General features: G+C 38.1%; 1 protein-coding gene across 1 annotated transcript in view; it reads right to left on the reverse strand.

Moving 5' to 3' along the window:
• The window catches only part of MME (membrane metallo-endopeptidase), a 53397-nt gene that overhangs the window by 24808 nt on the left and 1071 nt on the right, over window positions 1-27518 (reverse strand). Inside the window, exons 2-12 of the mRNA XM_009333945.1 lie at window positions 24669-24838; window positions 23210-23245; window positions 15707-15868; window positions 14020-14100; window positions 13175-13270; window positions 12951-13069; window positions 11854-11919; window positions 8440-8574; window positions 5248-5349; window positions 2003-2139; window positions 1810-1903 (exon numbers count right to left, since the gene is read on the reverse strand). Of these exons, the coding sequence (XP_009332220.1) occupies window positions 1810-1903; window positions 2003-2139; window positions 5248-5349; window positions 8440-8574; window positions 11854-11919; window positions 12951-13069; window positions 13175-13270; window positions 14020-14100; window positions 15707-15868; window positions 23210-23245; window positions 24669-24828 (1188 nt within the window). The 5' untranslated portion in view covers window positions 24829-24838. The remainder of the gene's footprint in view (window positions 1-1809; window positions 1904-2002; window positions 2140-5247; window positions 5350-8439; window positions 8575-11853; window positions 11920-12950; window positions 13070-13174; window positions 13271-14019; window positions 14101-15706; window positions 15869-23209; window positions 23246-24668; window positions 24839-27518) is intronic.

Here is a 27518-nt window from a genome sequence, read left to right on the forward strand (position 1 = left end):
ACTGCCCTTCACAGGAACTCTGAGATAGACTCTTTTTAAGTAAGCCTAGTGTCATCAGAGGTGCACAAGAAAAAACAAAGTGGTGCTTTCTACAGCAACAGAAACTTACCTGCTTATTAGTAAAAAGAACATGCAATTAAAATGCATTACTGTGGATTCGTATATGTACAGTGCTGATGCATCTGAAATCACACCTCCTGATCTCATGGGGCATAAAGTCTCAACTACAACATCATAGGGAATGCAGTTTTTTTCTCTTTAAATAAATCTTGGGAAAAAAGAAAGATACTGATGTGTTTCTTTGGTGGGAGTAATTGTATCCTGAGGATACAGTTCCAGGAGCTCTAAGTATTAAACTAGTGTCATGATACTACTCTGCATGCTCTTCCACCCCTGCATCTGGGCTTCTTGACAGCAGATGGTAGTAGTAGCTGGAAGGGCACAATTTTGAACAAATGTTACAGTGAAAACTGACAATTTGACCTTGAGATGGAGAACCAAACGTAAGTGACTTAGAGTGACAGCATAGTCCTTCAGTAACACATATAGGCCCACCTACACGTGCAGTCTAGTCATCTGTTGAGATCTTTTTGCTGATGTCTTAAGGAAGTGGTTGCAGAGCCAACGATCTTTCTGCTAGGACTCTGGCACTTTCTGTAGCACATTTTAAGCACTCTGTATTTAAACCAAATAGAGTTTTGAATGAATAAGTAACCAATTAGCCAACCCAGAAAAAAATGGTATGGGAGATTCATGGAATGCCATAACTGTCCTAACATTTATATTTGAAAGCAAATTTAACAAGAAAAATGCTACTTTATTTCCACTGGATTTAGTGTGAGAAGCTCCAGCTATACTGTATCATATATTATTAATTAATTAGCAGACAATTGTATGTTTTTATACATAGGCTATGGTAAAATCTTTTTCCGTTGTTCTTTCAAACTTTGACATTTTTCTAAACGAAACTTCCTCAGTGAAGTCCTAAGATGTAGTGGGGGATGACTTTAACTTGTAGAGTGAAAAACACAGTATTTCCTGATGATGCACACTAAGCAAATATGAAACTTTATATTAAAGTAGTTTCATACTTTAAAGAGTAGGGGAAAAAGCCAAATAATCAATGAATAAGACTGCCCTGTTCAGGCATATAAAACTGACCAAACTCAACGTTTGTTGACTTCCTCCAGGAATTATTATCTTCTTCTGTAACAAGCAGAACCTCCTTAAAAAGCTGCGTATGTGTGTTAAAGAGTTTCTTATGTCACCAACAGATACAACAAAATGGCCTCAACCTTTCTTAATGGAGCTGAGCAAACTTACAAAGTAGAAAGTTCTACTATGGAAATACAAAGGACTTCCATTTCCAATTTGTTTGTGAAATTGCTCAGCATTTCCTTAAAAGCACTAAAATATCTGCAGGATCAAATGACTGAAAAACAAGATTGGGCCCATAATGTTTGACTTTGAATGTATTACTTTAGATGCTGAAGAGTTTGTAACAAATCAATCAGAATTGTAGAGTAATCATTTGCAAATAAATGGGACTGTTCTGTTATCAAAATGAGGATTAATTTAGATTCAGAAAAACATGGAGACCAAGTACCAGAACAGTGCTTTTCAAATCCACTCCAGCTATCAAGCATATAAATATCAAGCAAATACACTCCAGCAGAAGCTTCAGCAAACATATCTAGCTTTTGTGTGCAAAATTCAAAATACATTATATACTACAAGTACATTAAAAAATTATCTTTTGTGGGTCACAAAAGTCATCTTTACAACTTAAAAAGAGATTAATTTCTGCACCTTACGAAAAGCATTCCTTGTGTCCTTGTAGTTGCGGCTTAGGCTGTTGACAAGATCCATTACGAATCGCCAGATCATGTAATTTTGAAGGTCTCTGTTTAACAAAGCAACAATAATAAGCTGGTAATGTTTTCAGGCTTTTTAAGTCTATTTGAAATAAAATGCAAATTACAAAAATACCCAACATACCTACCTGGGAGTGTATTTATTAAGAATAGACTTCAGCCTGATAAGGTATTCTGGATCATAAACAATGACATGTTCAGTGTTCTCAATGTTAATTTGTACAGTTGACATTATATCATTTATGAATTTTGACCAGTTGAATACCTGGAAAAACAATATGCATTATTATATGGTTAAATCATAAAGAGACAGTATTTAGCTGTTTTTTCCAGTTTAAATATGTTTGCATAACACAAATGCTCTGCCTTTTGTTTTCCTAATAGCTGCACTACTTGTAAATGGAGTCATCATAATAACAACTGATCTGAGATAATTTATATCCTCTGTGCTCTAAAATCCTGTTAAAATAGGGTGGTATTTAGCAGAAAGGGTCAAGACATTGTTTTGATTTCAGACTAACACAATTAAAAATGTTATGACCCCTTCCTTTTAGCTTGGAAAAGCAGAAATGGTATATTAAGTAAAATTTTCAATTGCCTTTTTGCTATATTTGGCTAAGAACTTTTAAATCAAAGCATGACTAACAGCCCGATTTTCAGTACAGTATGTCTCTGTGTCTATGGGGCAATAAGATTCGTGGTATACTTGGCAATCCATTCTGAAGCATGTGGTAAGGACTTATTCTGAAGTACATTGAAGTCCATAAAAGGATTTATTTTACTAGGCTTTAAAACAGACACACTAAATCTACTATCTATAATGAATTTTCTTCTGCACACCACAGTACTAGATACTGGAGAAGCAACTGATTCGATAGCATGTCAGTCTGTAGCATGCTGTGACAGACAATTCTCAGGCAAAGGTTAGAGTTCTTGTTTGTTTTCTGCCTCTGTGGTCCTAAACCCCCGTTTTCTTTATGCTGGTATTTACCTTTGCGAGAGGCCCACACAACTTTCATGACCCAGTAGCTATGAAAATTATTTTCTGTTGAGTTTTCATTCTGTAGTGTCCATCTAGTCTGAACAGAGCATTATTTTAGTGTATGGGCACTCTCAACTGGAAACTCTTACTAGTTTGCTGGTAAGAAAAATAATTTCCCTTAGATAAGTCTTTGCTTAGTAATATCATGTGCCTCAGACAGTAGATGGGTCGAAGGACTGACTGGAGAACAGAGTCATTCTCTTGCTTACTAAGAGAACGCAGACTGTGGTCACTGCTTGGCTGCACAGCACTGGGATCTGAGCCATGCAGCCATGCTGTAAGTGGGCAAAGAAGCCAGACTGCGTGCGGCCACATTGCTGTTCCTCCATCACATAACCCAAAGCAACAGAGTAGTATCAACGGGAGGTTATAACCTACGCATTCCCCTTACCCAGGAAGATCACACCTGCAGCTGATGTCAAGCTAAATATTTTCACAAGTGTGTTACTTGTCTTCCTCTGTATGATACCAGCTGAAAGAGACAGATCCTTCAGCTTGGAATACTGTAGATTGTACAGTGTTATATATTCCTCCAATTTCTCCATTCACTTTTTTAATAAATGACACTGATGTTACAGCTAAGTCTACATACTCTGCTTCAAATTCTCCATATTGGCCCAAGGTTTCCTAATCCATCGCCTCTGCGGACCACTGTTTGACTGAGAAAATGATTCAGAGCAGAAGCTGAAAATCATCATCAAAACTCTAGAGCTACTCAGTGCTTTTACCACATTGGGTAGGTACTCATTTTAGTAATGAAAAGGAAGGTGTTACGTTTAAGAAAAGCAAATAATCTTTGTACTTTTTTTTTCAAAGATTTTGTTAATTTTTAAAATTTTTGTTATACCTATTACTTTGAAAAGTATTGGTGATTTTTCCCAGTCTGTATCGTTTGAGAGGAAGGTTTTATTGGAAGAGGGAACGTCTTTCATCAGACAAACTAACGTAGCTGAGGAAAGCAGATAAGCTTTCAGAAACAGAATTACTTCAGGTTTGAGAGAGAAGCAGCAAACTTCAAGCTAATCTTAGGAATAATTGCTGTTCTATCCTTAGACCATTACAACAATGCTACCGACTCCCATCATGTGTCTTTTGAGCATTTTTGGATAAATTTAGAGCAGATGATTATTGCTGATCTGCAGCACTCCCCAGGAACTAAAAATAACCAGGGCAATACCATTCTGTGACAAGAGAAGTTAGTTTCTGACATTATGACTGTAATGGTAACTGTTCAACTAAGACCTGTGGGAGAAGGTAAATTATGAAACAAATTAAGCTAGGCAGAAGTGAACTGTCATATAATTTAAAGTTGAAGAATTTAAAGTCAATAAAAATAGCAGTGATTATGAAACTGTGGTAGGAATAATAGTATTTCATAGTACCTTACTGGCCTCAAAAGACTCAATAACGTGCTCCTGCCAGTCAGACCACAGTGCTTTCCATGTGACACAGTAGTTAACCTGCTTGCTTTTTGTGCAAGATACTGAAGTAGAAGTCATTTATGATAAAAAAATATGTCTACTAAGACGTGACGTTACTGAGGAGGCACACCTATGCTATCAAATCTTTGGCTATTCTTTAGCCAGACTTTGTGGTGCCATTAATTAAAGGTTATACTGCACAAATGGCACATGGCTCAGGATAAGAGAAAAGGCAGAGCTCAAACATCCTGGGGGAGCTACAGTGGGAGGAATGGGGAGAATTTTCCTGATTCATAGTCACGACTTCCTGGGCTCCTTTCAGCTTGCTTTGGGAGCCCATCTTACAGAAGGAATGTTGGAAAAACAGGACTTTTTGTTCTGAATCTGCACCTCTGGATAAATGGAGAGGGCCTGAATAGTCATGCTACAACATATTTGAATCAATCGGTGGCTGCAGCCTTAACTTTTGTCCTGGGCCCTCTGGAGTTGCTGTGGTAATTACAGGAAGGGAATTTATTTGTACTCTGCAAAGGATACTCTCCTGATTTCCAGCAAGGGTTATGTATGTGCAAGATTGTGTATGTGCATCCTGAATCCATGAGAGTAAGTCAAGCTCATGATATTTTTTTTTTCTCTTTGTCCTTTTCCATCTCTTTATGTTGAAGCAGAGGGGCAAGATCTGCCTTCAATCTAGGAGAAACAGTGGGTACAGAAGCACAGTCTTTTACGTATAGTTTAATGTCATCAGATGTTTAGGTAATATAGTGTGCATGTCAGGTATCCTGTTCAATTTCAAATATGTCTAAGCTCAAGAAAGAAATGTCTTTAAAAGAAAAAATTGACAGGCTTCACTATTTAATCTCATCAGTCATAAATTAGAGGTTAAAATATCAGATTATTGATCACTCACCTTATGATCTATTTCCAATGAGAAGTTGTTCTGGAGTTGTGCCAAGGTCATTTTATTGTACAGCAAAAGTGGATCATTTCTGTCTTCAGATTTTGTTGTTGCCTATCAAAATTAATCGTGAGAGAATTACTAAGTACATTGATTCAGTTCACAGGAATTTTGGTAAGTGGAAGTAAAAAGAAAGAAAATTAGTATTTCTGGCTTAATACATTACTATCAGTTTGCACTAACTGTAAAGTATCTCACATATAAATATGGACATCATTTTATAGATAAAAAGTATACAAAAGGATAGTTAAATTACCTAAATTTCTGACAGTAAAATGGAGCTTTACTTTTTGGATTTGTTTTGTGTTACAGCATCAACAACTCAGGCTGTGCAGGAACACTGATTGGAACATAGACCCATAACACTCAAAGCACTGAGTAGACACTGTTACCAATAGATAGAAAAATCTTGGGAGAAGGGAATAAAGGAGATTTATTTATTGAGTATAGGGCGACCAGCATGCTGCGGTAGGAATGCAGTGTGAGCGTTTTGATCAGGATGCATGTGCTATCCGATACGTTCTTTCTGAAACCACTGTATAGAAAGGGAGTCATAACTCATAACTCAGATAAGCTTTGTATTAGTCCAGGCAATGTGGTTTTGCACCGGTGTGTTAAAAATGTGCATACATTAACACCTTAATGGCATGACTGTATGAGGGCCATTTCTTATAGACAATAAAACTGCCTGACTGCCAGAGAACTGTGTCTGTGTTGGTGCTTTATGAGGCAAGTTAATCACACGAGTCTTTAGACAGCAAATGTCAGCAGGGCGGACTCTGGAATTAGGTGCGGACTGAGAGGAGACAAAACCAGCACCTAATGGTAACTACTCCCTTCGTCTCTGAATACTCTCTTGGATATCTTTCTGTTCTTTTCCTCAAACACCAGTGTGTCCCTTGCTAGGATGCTTCTGCAGGCTTCTGAAGTGCATTCTTGTATCCCTTCATACCTTTGTTCTCATGCAGAAGTAGAATCATAGAATCATAGAATCATAGAATCATTAAGGTTGGAAGAGACCTCCAAGATCATCGAGTCCAACCGTCAACCCAACAACACCATGCCCACTAAACCATGTCCCTAAGCGCCTCATCTACCCGTTTTTTAAATACTTCCAGGGATGGTGACTCAACCACTTCCCTGGGCAGCCTGGTCCAATGTTTAACCACTCTTTCAGTAAAGAAATTTTTCCTCATATCCAATCTAAACCTCCCCTGGCGCAACTTGAGGCCATTTCCTCTCGTCCTTTCGCCAGTTACTTGGGAGAAGAGACCGACACCCACCTCGCTACAACCTCCTTTTAGGTAGTTGTAGAGAGCAATGAGGTCTCCCCTCAGCCTCCTTTTCTCCAGGCTAAACAACCCCAGCTCCCTCAGCCGCTCCTCATAAGACTTGTTCTCCAGACCCCTCACCAGCCTCGTTGCCCTTCTCTGGACACGTTCCAACATCTCAACATCCTTCTTGTAGTGAGGGGCCCAAAACTGAACACAGTATTCGAGGTGCGGCCTCACCAGTGCCGAGTACAGGGGCACTATCACTTCCCTGCTCCTGCTGGCCACACTAGTTCTGATACAGGCCAGGATGCCGTTGGCCTTCTTGGCCGCCTGGGCACACTGCCGGCTCATGTTCAGTCTGCTGTCAACCAGCACCCCCAGGTCCTTTTCCAACAGGCAGCTTTCCAGCCACTCTTCCCCAAGCCTGTAGCGCTGCATGGGGTTGTTGTGGCCCCAGTGCAGGACCCGGCACTTGGCCTTGTTGTCACAAGTACCTTGTGACAGCATCAGCACTGGTTCACCTCATACTCCACCCTCTTTTAACTTTCACCTTTTTTGACGGCAAAGGGAGAAAATGCAGGTACACAAACAACTATGGGAAAAGAGTGATCTTGTGATCCATGAGAGTAATTCATGGGAGAACCTACATCACTACTCCCTGAGTACTCTTAACTGACTCGGTCAGGAGCAAGAATAGTAGGTTTTACCTATTTAAACTGTTTTGAAAAATCAGTCACACCAAGTCTGATTTTATCTCTATCCTTTTGTAAAAAAGATTTCCACTTCCGCTTTCCAAATCTACTGTGCATTCAGTATTTTTTTTCTGCATTTTCTTTAACAAATTCCCAAAAACACAATACTAGCTCTCTTCCAGTAACATTCAGGCTGGTGCTGAGTTTTCGACGAAAGAGGTTAAACACCGAGGCAATAGCAGCTTACCCACCACCAACTGTACTCTCTACCAGCAGCAACTGCTATAGTTGTGGTTTCCTTTTGTGTACTCCCCTTCAAATCTTTCTCCAATTAATTCCTTTTCTTGTAACAATTTTCCATCTCTGATCTAAGCCCAGAGGTGTGTTTCTCAGGAAAATGTGAAGAAAATCAAAATCAGATGATTTTAGTTTATACAAATGCGGGGGAAAGGTCTTCCTCTGCCAAACACATGCCCTTACTAACAGTGCAATTTGAAAAATAGCTGAAGCTAGAAAATTTGTATTTGGCTTGTTTTACAGTCATCCTCAGCTTCTGAAATGTTTAATAATCATAAGCCATGTTTTAGCTCATGAATGCTTGAATTTCCATTTGTTTTTCTCCGTTCAAGTTCAAATTCTAGCTATTTCTCCAAGCCATGCTTTAATGGAGAACAGTGTTTGATTAAAAATGCACTTCGAACAATCAGCATTGTGGAGCAGCTTGTGCAGGACAAACATTACTTTGTGTTACATGGCAGGCCAAGGGTTGGGAATCTACTGCTCTGATAACCAAACAGCCCATGAGGAAAAAAGGACAAAGGGAGAAGAGGCCCGAAAGCATCTCCTAAAACTCACTTTCTAAAACAGACTAAACAGAAACCAAGTCTCTCTCGCTCTCTCTTTCTTCTCTTGACGGGCTTCTATGAACAGATTAGGATAAAACATTTTGCTATTTGGAAAACAGCTAACTCAAATATTTTCCTTTGCTCATTAGAAGGCATGTCTTTCTTATTATGTGTTCCTCTTAGGTGTTCCAGGCCCCATACATTTTTGGTCAGCTTTTGGTCCCACAAAATAACATTAGCAAGTAACTTAACAACTCAGCTTACAGTTAGCTTTCTTAGGTATTAAGAAAAAAGTCAGTTATTTAAAGGATACTTTAAAAATTTTTTTCTTACATTGGCAATCTCCTTCTCCAGGTCCATAACTCTTTTCATTTGTTCAGAAATCTCACTCTCATTGAAAGAAATATTTCTTTCTTGTAGGATTAGTTTAGCTACAGAAATCATGAAATCAACATAGGCAGAACATGCCTGCAGGAAAAAATACAAACATTTTAAAGACAAAACTCTTCGAAGTATAGCATACCTTGATTATCTTTAAGATTTCATTTTTATTTTTATGAACTACAGTTCTTCATCCCTTTCTTAAATAGTTTAATAGTAATTTACTCTGAAATACTGTTAGATCACGAATAGAAATTAACTTTGAAAATTCCCTCATAGAAAATTGCTGTATGATTTGTAGCACTGTTCAAAGCTAAACAGTCTCAACTACTGCACTGTGTTTTCATTATTTAAAATGAGACATTTGTACATCCATATTTAAACCATCACCCATGTTTTTTCTAGCTCACTTTAATTACAACTTCCAAAAATACCTCTTCTAAAGAGCAATGTTCCCAGAAACATAAAACTGAGAGAAATGCTGATGGACTGTGTTGAATTAGCATTGTGGGAAAACTACTCCCAGAAGCAGTGTACCTCCTCTGTTGCTTCTTGGAACATTTAGAAATCATGTTGCTGTATCTAGATTTAGTATACCTAGATATACTATAGACAATATAGCATATATTAAATTTAACATATCAGAATTCACCAAGGATAAGAATGGAAATATGGAAGTATATTCTCTTAAATGTTACGCTGCCAAATATCTACAGATCTCATTATATTTTATGGAACTTAGTATTATTCTAATTCCTCTTTAAGCCACACTCATTTTTCTATCAACAGAAATGCTGTTTTCAACATGCTTTTTAAATGCAAATAACAATATATATAAAACCTAGGATTAATAAGGTGTGCATGTCATCAACTTTATTAATAGAAATCTTATGGTATGTTCAGCTCCCAAGGCAGTAGGATGCACCCCTTTAATGAATGCTACACTTATACAGCCATTCTGATAACTACCTTCCTTGTCATCCATCTCCTGTCAGCCTCCCCTACCTGCCAACAATGCTGTGCTGTAACAGGCTGTGTGCGCTGAAAAACTCTGAGCAGCTCATGAAAAGTACTGATGGCAGACTTCAAAAAGACAAGTGGCTCACAGCATCTTGAAGGACTGAACTGTCAGTGTTATTTTTAATCAAGATAGATTATTTTACCAGAAAGAGAAAAGCCCATGAAACCACTGACAGCTACAAGTCACAAAAGAGAGCGCATACCAAGCCTGTAAATGCCATTTTAAAATATCCAAATACAATTTATAAGAATTCAATACAGACATTACCCCAAACCAGTAAGTCAACAGAGCTCTTCAGGTACCAATCAATGGACTTTGGCCTAAGTGCAGATCATTGTATGGTCAGATAGCAAAGAACTAAGTCAGCTAATTTCAGATGGACCATATAAATACTCCCAGATATTTTAGTGGGAACTTAGATGTCAGAATAACTCCTGTATGAGCAGAGGAGTCATATATCTTACAAGAGAAAAAGATTTTTAAAATATCTTGTTCACAGATTCCACTTGTAGCTTTGTGGTGGGAAGTCCTGACAAAGCCACAGGTTAAAGTGCAGGAGGCAGATAGATACCTTGTTTGCTACGTACAGCTCAAAGAGTAGAATGACACAGCAGGAAACAGAGCCAAGAAAAGGCTGCTATCAGAGTGCAGGGATTGAAAGGAGGAACATCTCTCACTTGAAGTATTCATGCTTGTAAGAATATTACGAATCTGCCTTTCAGTGATAAATCTCTGTTTTTTTAAAAAATACTTCCTCCACTTTCTAATAGGTCAGAGATTAGAACAGGAATTGTCTTTTAGTGCTGCAGTCAATGTAACAAGGAAGGGAGCAAATTGTGATACATGAGCCAGCTCCTAGAGGCCATAACACATGTGATAATAACGTAACTGAGCAGTTAATATGATAATGATTGTCTTTACTAGCAAATGATCTGTCATTAAATGTAATCAGTATTAGAGTATTAACTGTTAGCATGTCAGCAAAATACCTACAAAACCAAAACGTTCTGTATGCTTTCTCAGTGCTTCTGCATTTAATTACACAGAAGAAAACTGTCTAATTGAAGGTTACTATGGTAGCAGTTTCAGCATGACTTCAGCAAATACATACACTTCAGCTCTCAAGGACTTAAAGCACATCCAAGATTAGCAAGGAGGGATACACAGTGTCAGTGCTAACAGGTTAATGAAAATGCATACAAATAGTAACTAAACATGAATTAAAGACCACCATACGAGATTTTAGGTATCTGAAGCAGTTTCTATGATATCACATACTTCAGCTGCTGCATTTTCATTCAGCAGTTCACTTAGGGGACTGTGATCTTTTCAGATCTTTCATGCAGAAAAGTGCGTCTTTGGTTCTGAATGGTTCTTTTTTTCTTTCTAAGCCTATTAGCGATATGATTAGTCCACCTGGACTCCACTGACACCTGCAGCACTTGCCAATTGATGCCAGTTGATCATAGTTCAGAAATGGCATCCTTTTTGTAGTGACAGAACAGGGGTGATCCATAAGCACTCATATTCTATCTTAATACAACTTTGACAGTTATGAGGTACGTCTTGATTCAGCTGCGAAGCCTGGCAGAAGCTATGTAACAAAGCTAAATTGTGTCGTGTTTATTTCCTTCCAAGAGGTCCTAAAAAGTCAAGTAGCTGTTCCTCTTCTGACTTGCATAATCATACAGGAACTGTGTGGAAAAGGTACTACTTTTCTTTTCTTCCACATATACATTCAGTGATTACAAGAGGAATGGAAGAGAAGGGAAGGGGAAACACGAAGGGAGACAGGTTGAGATGTCCGGGGTCTAGCGATGCCAGAGGAATGTGCAGTCTTCTTATCCAGTGCAGAGACAATTGGTACGTACTGGCAACTGGAGCCTAGACAAAAACCCCTTGGCTCCTAGTGAAGCCAGGGAAGATCAAACTAGGTCACTAACATTTATGGCATAATATTATAACACCTCATCTTCAGGACACTTGTTACGCTCCCTCCCATTCTTAGCTAACTTATTTCTACTTGCCCTTAATCTCATTTCTCTTCATTTCTCTTTTGGCTCTCTTGCCTTCTTGCACACTTACCCAGAACTTCTTTCTCCAGTCTGTCGCACATGCTATTCTCACCTGCAGATCAACCTTGTTTAAATGCTCATTATTATTACCTTTCTAATTGCAGTTTCCCCAATTCTCCCAGTGATGTTTCCCAGGGGCAGTATTGGAACCTCTTTGGGGAAGGACTGTTCCTGCTCTTTGCCTATCCCCACTCTTAAGGATATGTCTGCCTTGAAAATATAGGCTAAAACTTACAAAACGTAGTCAGTTATCTGTCAGTTTCATCTTACCTCTTTGTATGCACCAGTGCATTCGTAGTAGTCACGAGAAGGCAGGCCAAGCCCAGGCTGATCAATCTATAAATTGAAATAAAAATTAAGAAGTGCTTAAGGACAAAATGGCATAGCATTGTACTATTCTTTGGTCAATTATAAGTTGCTGATGCTTCACTCTTGCCAAATTATCTTCTGGCGAAAGGGGAGTTTCTCTCTCATCCTATTGCCCTCCTTTAATTCTTTTCACTCTCCTTATATTTTTTGTCTTTCTTTTCAGTCTTTTTTTTTCCTGTTGCTGAACAATGCATGCTACGCATAACCAGTGTGAAAACAGCAGATGTACAGAAGACAAATCAGTCCACAGACAAGCAAGGCAGTTACTGCATCTTTGAAATTCATACATGCAATGTAGTCAAGGATCTATCCACCTATTGACAAGAAAGATTAGACCTTTGCTCTTGTAACTGTTGCATCTCAGGAGTAGCTGGTGAAGATTCACCATACATAATACTGTCTTCCTCTGGATTTTCCATTTTCAGAGATCATCTTAACACTTACAGGCAGGGCACGCTTGACATACTCCTTATGCAAACGTTCTCAGCCACCTTCATATCTGTGCCAGCTGACTGCAGGTCCCGTTAGTACTTTGGCATCTGAATACCTTGTAAAAACACAACCCCCTTTGTGGGCTTTCTGCCATTGGGACCGTAGCCCAGGTTTTCAGTGACAGAACTTTCTGCCTGAAGTACATGGTAAGGAAATCATGTTTACTTATTTGCTTGCATGTACATATAAGTAGGTCATGCCTATCTTCTGTCCAGTGTACACATAAATTGTCTGTATGTCTATATATGTCTCTGTTATTCTCATCTCACTGAGAATAACAGTGTATGAATGCACAGAATAAAGATGTTAACTTTGAGAATGGACAGTACACTGTGAAACTGATAATTTAAGTTTGAAAACTACATAGATTCACAAACTCATCTACAACTTACTCTGGTAAAATTCAAATCACTAATGTCTCTCCTGGTTAACATTTGTGTCTATGCTTCTAGTTATTTTGCTGCACTTTTATGATCAACAAGGCAATGCCACCCATGGAGACTTACATGAATGATATGTGCTGTGGAATTTTTATCATCTGTGCCAACAAAAAAATTAATAAGGACCTTTTTCCCATATCTGGAGTTCAGCTGTGCAATAGCTGTCTCAGCTGTCCAAGCAGTACCTAAGCAAATGAGAGGTATACTTAGTCTCTATTTTTGGTAAGCAATGAAAAGTATAATAATTTAGAAATTTTAACTGAAAAGGAAATAAACACAGATTATCTTACCATACGAAGAATCCCAGTTAGTTGTTGCTACAGGCCAGTCAGATACATTTGGCAATAAACTGATTAAAGGCCTTCCACCTCTGCTATCAATGGTAGCTTTTAGAAAGATAAAGTGAGTTACCATGACATTTTAAAACACACAAATGTTGTATTATAATGAGTTCAGAGTAATGAAGCTGAGAAGTATGTTTTCACCATCACCACAATAGGAGTTATGCTCAGATGTATGACTGTGCTTTAACATTTAATTTTAAAAACACGTTTCAGTCATGACTGCAAACAGCATATGCAAATCCTTGTGACCATGACATTGAAGAACTATTTTATTTTCACTCTGCAGATAGCTTGAAATAATAGTTTTGAGAAGTATTAATAACATTATAGAAACTATAAAGACGTGATTTAGGAAGCACTGCTAACTGTTTTGCTGCTCCTCATTCTAGTGGCAGCATCTAGCTCAAATTCTTGAAATAAATGATCACCCTCTCTTTCTAGAAGCCTGGTGTGCCAGTTATTTTTCACCTCATCCCTGATAATTTCTAGAAAAGAAGTTAACTCACATTTAACTGAAAGGATTTGAGATTACATATCTGCAGCAAACTGGTAACTGAAGAGTAACGCATCTCACCTAAAATATCAAAGCAAGCAAAACAGGAGAAACTACTGATTTTACTATTGACATTCTTATTTGACTCTATGGAATGGATATATTTTAGTTTTCGCAAAGAATTTCTGAAAAATTATGCACAGAAAATAGGATGACATAGGTATAGCTGACTGTGAAGATGGGGTTCTTTAGATGATCTTTATATATCCTATATGCAATAAATTCAGGAGACACTTACTTTCATTTATGCACGATCTGTACAGAGTTTTTGCCTTCTGCACTGCTGTTATATCATTATTGCCTTGTGTGTTGAGGACATCTGAAACACAGACAGCAAATATATCTTAATATCTGATCTTTATTGGAAAGATACTGAAGGAACCATAGAGAATACCATCCTGAGGACCAGAGGGTGGATGATAAGTGCTCCCTGTCCATCTCAAATTCCAGGGAAGCTTTGCCTTTCAAAAGCTCAGGGGAAAAAGCTCTAGAGATTATATGGCTTGTGATTACATCAATCTGTGTTAATATATTGAGCATAGAGGAGTCACGTAGATGTTCTGTAGATCATCCTTAGCAAAATACAAATGCTCTGACTTTTCATGGACAGTTTTTAAGTGGCCAAGCTATTGTGTGAAGAGAATTGCTGTCAGGGCCCTAAGTGTACCAGCAGGCTCTTACTGCACTGACCAGGCTGTAAGCATCTTTTCCTGTAATTCTAATCTGCAATCTCTTCACTGCAGACAGGAGTTTACCTGTTTGTGTTCAAGGTCTGCTTTGGTATGGTGCAACTCTGTGACCGTGGATCACACTTCTGTGAAAACAGCTAAATTTTAAGAAAGAGCCATGAGAAGCCTCATCTGGTGCCTCCACTTGTGCACCTTGTGCTTGTTGGCTCAGGAGCAGCAGTCCACATCATCCCCTTGCCCATGGTCCCTGCCCACGCTCTTGTAGGTATGCTGGACCTGGCCTTGTACCTTCCTGAGCCTGACCTTGCCTCCAGACCTGCTGCATGACTATGGACTTGTCTGGTGGTTGAACCTGGTCACTGTCACCGCACCTGCTCTGCTCTTTTGGTTTGGGTCCCGTGGGACTGAGCCCCTTGCCTGTGAGGCCTCTGTTCGTGCCTGCCTCAAGTCACAGTCGGCTCCCAGCTTGCATTCCCTTGTGGGGCAGCCCACTTTTGCCACTACTTTACAATTACTCCAATTACTACTTTACAATTGCTTTGCTCCACAGAAACTGAAGCCTAAGGAACACCATGGCATTCATAAACTGTAAACCTGGCAAAACCAGAAGATATGCAAAGTGGAAAAAAAAGATATTCAGTCTGGAGAGAGTAGTTTGGAGAATGTTTCATGAGTATAAACTGACTTCTTTGACTCTGTTATTTTCATCTGAAAAAGGGGAATATGGACAATTGGACACTATTACATTTTGTTGAAAAAGGAATATTTCTAAGTTTATGATGTGCCTAGTTAGAAAATTGCTTGCCTGCTCTTCAGGATTTAGCTGATGGAATACAGATATGCAGGACATAGGGCTGCCAGAGAGCAACTTCCAGCATTTCAGCTGACTTGGACACAGCAGACCTCTTTCTTCTTCACCTAGCTTGGCTGCTATTGTTAGTGCATGAGTGTAATGATATGGATTTCAGTTGTTTTAATATGCAGATGAGCACACAGAGTCCAGATACCAGAAAGGTCAGGTCTGGTCAACTCCCACTCCAGTGTCAGGCACAACAGCATAACCTCCTCAGCACTCTCCAAGCAAACACTTTGTGGTAGATTTGTCCTGAACCAAACACAAAGAAACTGAAATATTTGGTAGTATTTTAAGCTTTGCTAGACAACCACATCTTATTAGGATAACATGTAAGCCAAAGAAGAAACTTTATATAGTCCACAAACATAAACCCCACTGACCTTTTAAAACAACTTCTAGTTCATCTCTTAAAATGTCAAAGTTACTATAACGGGAGCTGGTTTCTGGAATAACGTTCCTCTTAAGCCATCCTCCACAGGCATATTGGTAAAAATCATTACAAGGCTCTGCAGTGGTGTCCATGTTCTCAAGGATTCGGGCTGCTGTAATACAAGACAAATCAAGGCATAAAGAATCTTTAGAGAAAAGAAATGAATACCTTTGCTTGCTCTGAAGAGGGAAGTAATAAATATATTTCCTTTATTTTAGAATAGGCTCAAGCCTACTTGAATGTTGCAGACCAAACAAAGTACTAGTCAGTGAACAACGAATTATTATTCCTTTACTGGCCATAACTTTTATACTTTTCTGTTGCCTGTGTTTACTGATGGGTAAACTGACTAATGTTCCTACTCCCTGTGAGTGGTTGCTCAGTTCTAAATAAAGTGTAAAATGTTTCATTTACTGGCTTACACTTCTTTGTATTGAAATGTGGTGAAAAGAGAAATTAAAAGCACAAGACATATCAGAGGTTAAGTATCCACTGTAATGTAATTTAAGTAATTAAGTATGAGGCAGACTCAGCTAAATCCAATCTATTTCAATAAAATAATTACTTTGTTGTACTGTTTAAGTTCTTGTCAGGGAAGTTTTCCTATTAATGCTTTCCTCAATCTACACTGATTTTTTAGACCTACTCCACATTTTATTCTAGAATTGATACTGCCCCTTGCTATCCCTATTGACCCTCTTGAAGTGGCTCTTCAAAGACTAACCGGTCACTGACTGAGTGTGACATGGGATTCTCTAGTGAAATCCGATTCCTTGATGACAGTTTCCCAGCGGTTGTTCATAAACCTTCTGTGCTTTTTCTTTCTTGTATTCCTCTTCCACCTAGACTGCTTTCACCACTAGTATGCTAGCACAAAGTCTCTCACAGAAAGGATAGATGCTAGGAGTCAAGCAAGAGCTAGTCATACCTCTGAATTTCCCAGGATACTGAATATCCTTCCCGTTTTTCAGACATTGTTTTTAATAAATGGTGAGGCTTGTGATTTCAAGTGTTCATTCCTCCCACATGGGTGAGCCAAATATTTATAGTTATTTCTCCAGTACTTTCAATATTTTCCATGTCTCTTATGCTGATGGAAATGAGAGGTGGATAGACAGTCTATAGTATTTATGTTGACTTGCCTCCCCCCTGTTTTTCTTGGGATCTTCAGCTGGCTTAAGAGTGTTATATTTTAGGCCAACATTTGATGGTTTTACAATGTTCCAGTGCTTGGGAGATGGAAAAAGCCATGAATACAAGCATTTTCAATTTTAGACTGCTTAAGTAGCATAAAAACCACTGCAGAAATAGACACAATGCCTAGCACCTGATTCTTTTCCTTCTGAAGTCAATGACAGGCTGACTTCAATTTGAAAGGATACAGGATCATACCAACAGCCAGAGATTGTGAAATTCAGTCATGTTTTTGCTAAGCGTGACACTTGCTTTTTACCTATTCTTGAGAAAGCCAAGCATCCAGTCCTACTGTCCAGTCTATTAGAGCACGGAATTTCCCCTTTGCCTGTAAACTTGGACAAGAGGCAATGGACACATACAGAAATAAGAAAAAAAAAATATCCTTTTGAACTTAAGAAAAAACTTCTTACTGTAAGGGTGGTCAGACACTGGAATGGGTTGCCAGAGACGTTGCAAAGTCTCCATCTGGGAAATAATCAAAACCTGACTGGACAAGATCCTGAGCAACTTTCTTGAGTTGACCCTGCTTTAAGCAGGGCCGTTGGACTATGTGATCTCCAGAGGTCACTTCCAACCTCAACTATTTTGTGATTGTGTAAACTCTGGTACTTGTTTCTGTCTAGTTTGTCCTATTTCATTTAGGGGAAGGAGAATGTTTTGAATGGTGCACTTTATTCCCGTCCTAGCTCCATCTATTTTCTGTAAAAGAGGAAGATTGCTAATTATTACTAACATCTCCTGTTTTAAGAGTATCCTTATGAATCTCTCTGCTAGGCTGGAGCAGCATCTGAAGGGCAACAGTGTCCCTTGGATTATCTTGGCATGTGTTAGTCCAGCAACAAAGACTTTAATAGCCAGGACCGGACATCACAGCTGGCTCGTTCAGAGCAGTGTGCCAGCCCTGCCAACACGTAATGGTAGGATAGAGAAATCTTCTGACACCAAGAAAAGGTTGTTCTTATCCACTGTCTTGTCACTTTTGCAAAACAAAAAACCCAACAAAACCCAGGAGAAATCCACATCTTGCGTAAATCTGAGAAATTATTCACAGTTTATGTAATATCAAACCTTGCTTTAGCTGTAGAATCAGGTTGCTCTATTTGTAGTCAGTATCTGTTTAATCTTCCTACTACTGTCACACAAAAACAATCATCTATCGTAACTTTTCTGCTGTAAAGTCCAGGCTAGCCAATATTAGCTAATCAACTTTTATCAAAACTTGAAGTTTAAATACTGCAAACATAACAGAAAGAGCTCAGTCATGGGAACTGTAGTCTTTCACTTAGGGCTTCATGCAAAATACATGTATTAAGTATTCTCCTGAAGAATACTCTCCTCAAGAGCGTAATTTGCACATCTGAACCCCAGATAATCATTCATTATTTCGCTGATTCCATGGATATATTAAAATCAATGAAATGTGATTTTGTTATCAACCAAGCCCAGAAGCTTAATGACACATGAATTGTCCCTTCAGTCAGTAGGACCAATTAGGCTGGACAGAATCCTAAACATGCTCTAAGTTATTTATAAGTTGATCCTTGTGCCAAAAGAAGCTTTATGGTAAGTTCACGGCTGTACACACTGAGACATTTTTGCTCTGGAAATAGTGAGTGTGAGACTGATGAATATTTTGTTATTTTAATTCTAATACAGGTTAATTGATACACATACAAATACAGATAATACATGGTATACTTTTCATTAGTCCTCAGTATTGCTTTGATGACCCAGTGTTTGGGTTTGTTCCTATTCTCACTTGTTTATTCAATTTCCTGTCACTGAAGAACGTAAAGCCTTATCTCAATTACTTTTAATGATTTATTTTATTGTAGTACTCCTGATTGCCAGTTGTTGCTTTAATAGCTTACAAATAAAGTAATATAAGCTGACATAACAACCAGTGACCTGGGGAGGATATAGGAGAAACACAATATGCTTACCTAGGTGAAATTGATATGAGAGAGATCAAAAGTCCCTACTATCATCAGTCTGCACTGTCTGAGCTCAGGAAAATTAGCAGAGAGTATGTCAGCTTATTAAAAAAATGCTCAAATGTACAAATTACATGGTATCCTCATGTGCTACACTGCAATGGATTTCACAAACCTTGATAACATTATCGTGCAGTTACTGATATTTTATCCTGTGTATAACCAATTGAATTTTCATTACATTTTTTCTTCTGGCCATTTATTTGAAGCTCTTCTATTAAATGTACTATTAATTCTGTCAGTATCTTCACTTTATTCTTTTTCAGTGGCAACATTTTGAAATTCATTGCAAAAAACTGTCAACAGTATTGATCAGTCCTGGTGTAAGGCATTACCATTTCACTTAATGTCTATTCCTAATTATATTTCTTGAAAGACCACAATAAATTTTCCAAAGTTAATACTTCTTGCTTTCTACCTGTATCTATCTGTCTAACTTTTCCTGTATGTTATCCTACATGGTCTGGAAGAAGCAGCCAAATTAAAGATGGTACTGTTACGAAATCCTGATTTGAAGTAATATTAAACTTGTAGATTCATCCCAGTAAGATTATTATTAAACAGCAACAATACAGTTTATTTCTCTGGTTTAAGCACTTTATATTGCATTTTTAAAATATTAGTTTATTTTGTTATTAAATTATATAATTCTGACAAACTCTTTGAACTATTTTTGAAGCTCTTTGAGCACTGAAGGCCTGAGCAGATGCCAGCTAACCATTCTGGGCTCCTTCACAGTGTTCTGCTTCTGGAGCCGAGAACTCACTCACTCTAGTGACCACCTAATCGAACAGGTTTTCTAGGTGATTACATCCTTACTAACACTTGCCTCCCCTTTTCATAATCTGACTGTATTTCATTTAATGGCCATATAAGTGTGAAGAAGGCCCAACACTTCTATAGCAATTTCTACCTTAAATGCATTATACCATGGCGGGACATGGAAATCCTGGCTCAGTTAATAAATAACAATTTTAAATTCAAACTGGTCATTCCCAACTCTGCTTAGACCTGTCCATTCTAAATCATTTACAGACAGATGCAGTATTTGGAACTGGCAGTTCTGCAATGGCTAGCACATCTGAACCTTATGAGTGGGCTCCCTGGTCCTAACTGCTTCCTGCATTGTAAGGTTTCATTGCTACAACAGTCTAACAGATGATGCAGATTTTTAGCTGCTTCTGATAATTGACCCTTGCTAGGCAAAACACATACTAATGCTACAGATCATATTATGGTCAGAAGTAAGTGTTCCAGTTTGACATCATTGCTTTTGCATCTGTTTAGATCTTTTTTGAGATATAGCCCCAGAGCTAAAACTTAATTATGAAGATTATAATTTAATCAGATACACTGGTTGCTTCCCAGGACGCTTACAGTATGGTATGTAAATACCAAGTATTAACACCTGGTAAAATACAAAAGCTATCTTTTGCCTGGTTGTAAATTTTATGTGTTCCAGGCTGCAGCGTGCAGTTCTTGCACACGTAGTAGCAGTTACTCACAAGAGTAGTCCCCCTGTCTGCAGTGGATCAGTTTTTATGTCCTTTATAGGGACAGCAGAATGTGGATTACAGAAAAGCTCTATGATGTCAATTAGCTCATTTTCCTATCAGTAGAAAACACTTTCATAGAATACATTTATAGCATTACCCTGGCATTTTACATGTTTTGAGACTGAATTCTCACCATTTCTTTAGGACTTATTCTTTCAATGTTTGAACTAGACAATTTGTACAATATGGGCCAGATGATAGTGAGTAAATGAGATACATGTGTGAATAAAATAAAGCTGTATTTAATGAAAAATGAAGAGAGATTATGACATTAGAACCACATTGTACATTTCTATTTTTGGGACGTTTTAGTCTATCTACCCTTTTTTCTCATTTTATATTTCATTATTATCTCTGTTGAATTGAGGCAATTTATATTTTTTTAAAATGCTCATTCTTCACCCTGTTATGTAATTTTGTAAGCCTGCCATTTTTCCCCATCAAAGTCCTTACTGTAATCTTTTCACAATTTCACTTCTGTATTGAGAATCTAACATTCAGTAAGAATGTTTGTTTATTCCCTTAAATATTTGCATGCTGTTAAATCTTTTAGCAGAAGCATAAAAGAATAAAACTGTTCCGCTTCATTCATTTAGCTACTTCTTGCTAGATCTTCAGTTTACATTATGCCTTATTTCTCCAAATCTTCTACTGCTGTTCCTTTTTGAGTTCATTCATCATTATGTAGTCTATCTTAACTTTTTAACAGATACGCGTATTTAGCTGAAAACGAGCATCTTCAGAGATTAAAAAAAAATCAAGTCGATAACTAATTTGATCATTTTTCAAACCACTGCATGAGCTTTCATGGTGGCAGAAAAACACCTTGGAAGTGCAACTAAGAGACAGTGATGACCACCTGAAATAAAACCTGTAAGATACTTAGACTGTGCTGATGACAATATGCAGTTACTGAGACAATGGACTGCATTGGAGCTTCACCAATAGATGACTCCAGCAGGACTGAGGTGAGGGAGCAACTACCCTAGCTACTTTAGCTACTGTCTAAAATGAGATCTAAAACAAGTAGTCCCACAGAAGTAAGGAAACCAATATAATGACCTTTCTAAACTGTTTCTGGCATGCCTGCGAGTCTGAATGGGGCCTACAAATCAAAACCGTTTGGAAGCCTCCATGGGGTGCTGTGTACCTCAGATTCCTTAACAACTGTACTTAAATTACGTACACTTTTGCTTGCAAGCATATACATTTTTCTTGCATGTTGACTGTCAAATCCTTTTATGACTTCTCACTACGTTCCCTGTGTCTCCTATTGACATACTGGGCCTCTGGCTTCTTCTAGGGCTGTCTTTTAACTTCCAGAGGGGCCAGTCAGGATGTACAGAATCTACATAGAAGTTATGAGTTCCACTTGACATGAAAATAACACATAGCTATTAGAACGTTTATGATGCTTTTCAGTGGGAGGTTACCAAGGTTGAACAAAATGCAGGCTGTTTGCTTGGTAAGCTGAGACGTCAGTGTGGGTGCTGGGAAACAATCCATGTTCTGAGCTTCCATTTTAGATTTCTTGCCACCCTCTGTGACTAGGCCACAGCCTTTGTGAACTGTGTGGCCAAGCTATTCTACAAGGGTGGAGAAAGCAAAAGAGGAATGGCTGCCAGAAAGTAACACCGAGAGAGTGATTTCAGGGGTCCCATCTTCAGAAGCTTCCCAGAAAAACACATAATCAAAAGATACCTGTTATAGGGGTATATAGATGTAACACGATGCTTATACATTGGCAATTTAGGGCTCTCCTCCTGACTTAGAGAAGACTGCTGCGCAAGGGCATGAACTGTCAACTGTTTGACTATGGGAAATGGCATGAAAGGAGAAAGGAGGGCAGAGCTGGCATAGAGCTCCTTTGAAATACATGTTGGCACAGCCAGCTAAATGCTCCTTTCTTTTGAGGAATGAGAGAGAGAGGTTGCTTCCGAGCCTAGGATCAGTCTGTATTAAGGAGGTGGAGGAAGTGTTATAAAGAGAATGAGGACATTTAGAAGTAGATTAGGCAAAAAAAAAAAGGAAACCAGCATTAATTGATCTGGAGGAGAGAACAGAAAGAATAAGAGAACTATAGGTGAGGGGAACAGGAGGGCATGGATAACTACCACTTCACCTACTACAAGAGGATATATAGTATGGAACTCAACATTTCTCTGATGCATTTTAGTAGCCTTCTAGTAGAGTTCAGATCAGGATGTAAACTAAGAATTTTTTAGGCAACTGATACTGAAGGATGAAGTTAGCTTGTCAGACTATAAAATTTGGAATTTTTCTGGACATGAAGATTAATATTGCATCTCCTCAAACAGTAGCATGGCATCTTTAATGGCTATCAATGATCAAGACTTTCTTTTAATGTACCTTCTTTAGGCACATAGCCGCTGCTTGAATTTTGACTTGGAGGTGGGTCTGGGGAAGAGCCATCTTCTGATTCACTTAAAGCATTTTCTGAAGCTGAAGGCATTCTTTGGAGAGTCTAAGTTTTAAACTAGCCAGACCCTGATGACTTTGTAAGCTCTGACGATACCACATCACAAGATTTTACATTTGTAGAAGAACTGTGCTAAGAAAATTACTTGCGTTAGCAGATCCCATGCCTCAATGTGCCATACTTGTACGCAGTTAGATGGGAACATTACATGATAGTAATGTTGTTTAAAAATACATAAATTAAAAGGTATGTATTTTCATTCTTACCTGATTTTATGCAGTCTGATGTTTTGCAAACCCCATCTAAAAGAGAATACAATCATATTCATAACTCTTCACTGAATGTCAATATAATAAAACGTACTGTAAATATTATTTCCATTGACAGTCACTTTAGAATTGCATTTAATTGCAGTGTACAGTAAGATAAAGATGAATGGACACCTTACACTCAGTAAGTGAATATTTCTAGGATTAGGCTCTAAAAATACCATCATCTTCATCCCTTTAGGGTCATTCAGTGCTAGTCCCTCATCATGTGGTATTGTTGTAGTCATCAGAGGAAAATGTCCTATCAATCAGAGGTGGGCAAAATATTATTTTTATAACAAAGAAGAAATTTAGAGAAAAATAGCACATGGACTGAAGACAGTTGTGAAGTCAGTTTGAATTTAGCAATACCTTACAATGACAAGATTTTGGAGGAATTACATGAAAATTCTGAGACGTTCACTCCGAAGTCTTCTAACCAAAATACAAGGTTCAGGAACATGAAAATGTTTCCTTTCGAGACTGTAGAACATTTTTTATTTTTCATTTCAGAATGGCATTTTTCCATTCCATAATTGAACTAGACTATAATAAGTTTAAACAAAATTATTAAGAACTTTAAAGTGAAACAAAGCATTTCATTTCCAATATAAGGAAACATTCTAGTTTGACCCCAAATGGAAATTTTAGCTTCTCTGTATTATCTTTTCCAAAAATTATCAGGGTATTTACCCCGAACAGAATTATTTTCAAATATTTTGGTGTGGCTGCTGAATCACAAAACCTGTTAGTATGACTACACTCACTAAGAGTCCTTGCTGCAACAGCCTGTAAAAGGAAAAAATAGGATTTTCATACATATACAGGAATATGGAGGAAGCACTGTAGTTTGGATTTCTTCAGCAGTGTTGTATTTTGTAGAGTTTTTTTGCTTACTGAAGCATTAATTACAAACAGAAGTGTTGCTAAGTCAGAACAAGCAGATTTTTTGTGTTTACCACAACTTTGCGTGAACAAATGAATTTACAGTGTCCCTGCTGGAAAAAAGCAGTTTTGTGTCAGTGTCCAGCAATAAGAAGTGCGGATGCAGCTTTACATTGCAGATAATTGTGTTATACTGTCTGGTGACATACATATGAAACATCGTTATGATGTAGCAACTATTAATCATCTAATTTTATACACTGGGTAAGGTACAATTTTCTATTATCAGGCCAATAATTCTGAGCTGACCTCATTATTTTATTTTCTTAATGTTTTATGTAGTGCAGCTATATATACACCATGCAACACAGTCTTTTCTAATACAACATTTTAATATAATGCAACTTCCTTTTTTTTTCACTATATACTAACAACTGGATTCTATTTATTAAAGCATTCTTTTTGTAATTTCTTAAAATACTTTTATATTCATATGTATTTGTACATTCAAAGACAGTTTAAGTGTACTCACCGTCATATGTTGCATATAGAACTATCATTGTGATCGCTAGAATAGCTAGCAGAATCACTACAACAGCTAGCCCTATTTCCAGGCCACTGCATCGCAGTTTCTTCTTTGGTTTTGGAGTATTCATTTCAGTTATATCCATCTGGCTTTCTGACTTGCCCATAACCCAGCGTCTGAAAAGGAAAAGGGAAAATTCACTGGAGGACTTACACTGAGACATAGGTCTTTAAAGTGGCTCCTCAACTGCACAGTAACAAAGATGTTTTCTGGGTGAGTTTTCAAATTATTTGTAACACTACTCGAATGTCAGTCACGAAATTAAAAATTCTCTCCTCTCACATGTGCGCACACACACAAGTACGTACCATGCACTACTTGTCATTTACAGAGAACAGAAGAGTGGTCTTCCTTCACATGAAGAGGCTACCAAATAGAAAAGAAAGGCCAACAAACCAAAACCTATTTTTAAAACGTACCCGTGTGGTGTAATCTTGTACGATGGTACAGGAGTTCACAAGCAAGCAAAAAGCAAGTCTCCCTGCCTGAATAAAAATTAACTTAATCTGCCAATTACTTATCTAATGCCAAAGGTCAAAATATGCCATTGTGCTTCGCTGTCATTTCTTAAAATATTATGTAAGCAATTCTTGACTACAGCTTTACAGCTGTCTCTAAAAATAGAAAAAAAAAAAAGAGAATTAGTCTCTGCTGGGATCCTGTCAAATTCACACTGAAGGTAGTGAGTCTTCACAGTAATTTTTAAAGAAGTGCGACCAAGTCCTCTCTTTTGAAGTTAGAACGCTGTAAATTAGGAGTAACTACAACACATACATGCAAAACTGCTGGGAGTGTGAATGGACTCACGCTCACTCATGGAATGTGTATGCAATAGTAGATTTTAAGATTGTATTTCTGTCGCTCTTTAGAGATAACTTGGCCACCTTTTGCAGCACTGCTGTTCTACAATCCTTTGCTCTCCCTTCATCTGCTCCCACTTATCTAGGGCCAGACTTTCCTCTGCTGACAGAGATTCAAATTCCTATACATAGAGCAGTGTATTTCTCAGCATTTCACAATGAAAACTCAACAGTTTCTATTCACAGCATTTCCTGGGGATCTTTACATCCACAGATAGAGTACACACCCTTTCCATTCAACAGGGAAGAACATGAGAGTTCCACTGGGATAAACAATGGAAACAGCTACATTCACCAGACCCCTCACAAGAAGGTAAACCAGTGATGCAGGTCAGGGTATTCAAGTCTTCTTGTATTCATTACACCCTTTTTTCCCCACTCTCTGTAAGGTCGGTATAACAGCAGTAAGGGACTGTTTCTGCATCTATTCAAGTCTAAGACTTTAACTTAATTATTTTAAATTGTTTTAACTGTATTGCTGGCTGGTATTCATCTTTGTCTCCTCAAGCTGCTACAATCTTTCAGATATCCAGTCTTTGCTTTTCCTCAGGACCTTCTGTTTCTGCCTGATTGGTGTTCCTTAGTTTCCAATAATCTCTTCCTCTCTTTGATATCCACCTCACCTAAAATGCTAGCTCCTCCACTGCAAAAACATGTCACTAAAATGTGTATGTTTATTAATAAAATAAAGATGTCAAATAACTCGGTATTATGGACCTAAGCAAACAGAGATTTTGTGTTCCACATTTTTACACAATACCTGTCTCAGTGGATCCTTGGACACTATCACACTAACACTTTCTCTAAATGAATGAGAGAACATTTTATTTCACTGTGTCTCATGTCCCCTTTTGTCACTACTCCCTGGACATCAAGATGCATGAATTGACTGGCAGTGCCAGAATCAGAGGTCTTCTGTGGCTCAGGAGGCTGGAATCCTGCAAGGTCTGTGCAGCCTCTGTCTTTCCAAACCCATAGGGACCATTACAACTGCTTTCATTTTCCTCATGAGCTGCTATTTTTCTCTGAAGAGTAGGTTTTTGGTCAAATCAGCAAGTGGTTTCTGAGACACAAGACTGAAATGCCACAGAACCATGTGAAAGAGCGAGTTATGTAGAGAAATTTGCCCTGCATTAACGGTGAGCTATAAATTCATAGATAGTAGAAAAGCAAATTAACTATTATACCCTTCTCACTTCCAGTCATATTAAACAGAAAAAAAATGTTATTTATAGTGACTAAATACTGACCAGTCCCCAGAATCCTCTGGAGCCTAATTTAAGAGATTATGCTTATCTTCTGATTCTGATGGTGTCTTTAGAGCACTGAAAACACAGTTCATTAGAGCAGCAAGAAACACTGTACCTTTCATGTGCAAATATGTTCCTTACAGTCAGCTAAGTTTTTCCAAGTGAGCTAATCTTTCTGTTCCTGCAGGAGTGTTCCTCATGTTTAAAGGCATCCCACTGACTAATTTTTACTTCTAGTTATTTAGAGAACTTATCCCATCCATCTGCATTAATGAACACCAGGTAAAAGCTTCTTTATGTGCTAACTGCAAGCACAGCAAAAGCATAAGAATAATTTAAGCAGATGTAAGCCTAGTTATTATGGTCGTCTTATATTTCTCTTAGTGCTTCTGTGATCCCTTCTACTCTGCCTACTAAAGCTTAGATACAACAGACAGATGAAATTATTTTGACTGATCCTGGTCTAGGTGGCATAGGGAGTTAATGCATAAGCTTTTCTTTTTGGGATGTGTATGTTAAAAATCGACTTGTGGCTCACTTGGTTCTCAGTGTAGTCTCTACAGAAAATGTAGCACGTCACAATACTTTTTTTTTTTTAATAACTTGTGTAGCACGTACTGTGCAGATGAGCTACCCCCAGGCACGGTAAGAGCCAGGCACAACCGGTAAGGACAACTAAGAAGTGC

Source organism: Pygoscelis adeliae, unplaced genomic scaffold, assembly GCF_000699105.1.
Source record: "Pygoscelis adeliae isolate BGI_AS28 unplaced genomic scaffold, ASM69910v1 Scaffold241, whole genome shotgun sequence".
Classification (NCBI taxonomy): domain Eukaryota; kingdom Metazoa; phylum Chordata; class Aves; order Sphenisciformes; family Spheniscidae; genus Pygoscelis; species Pygoscelis adeliae.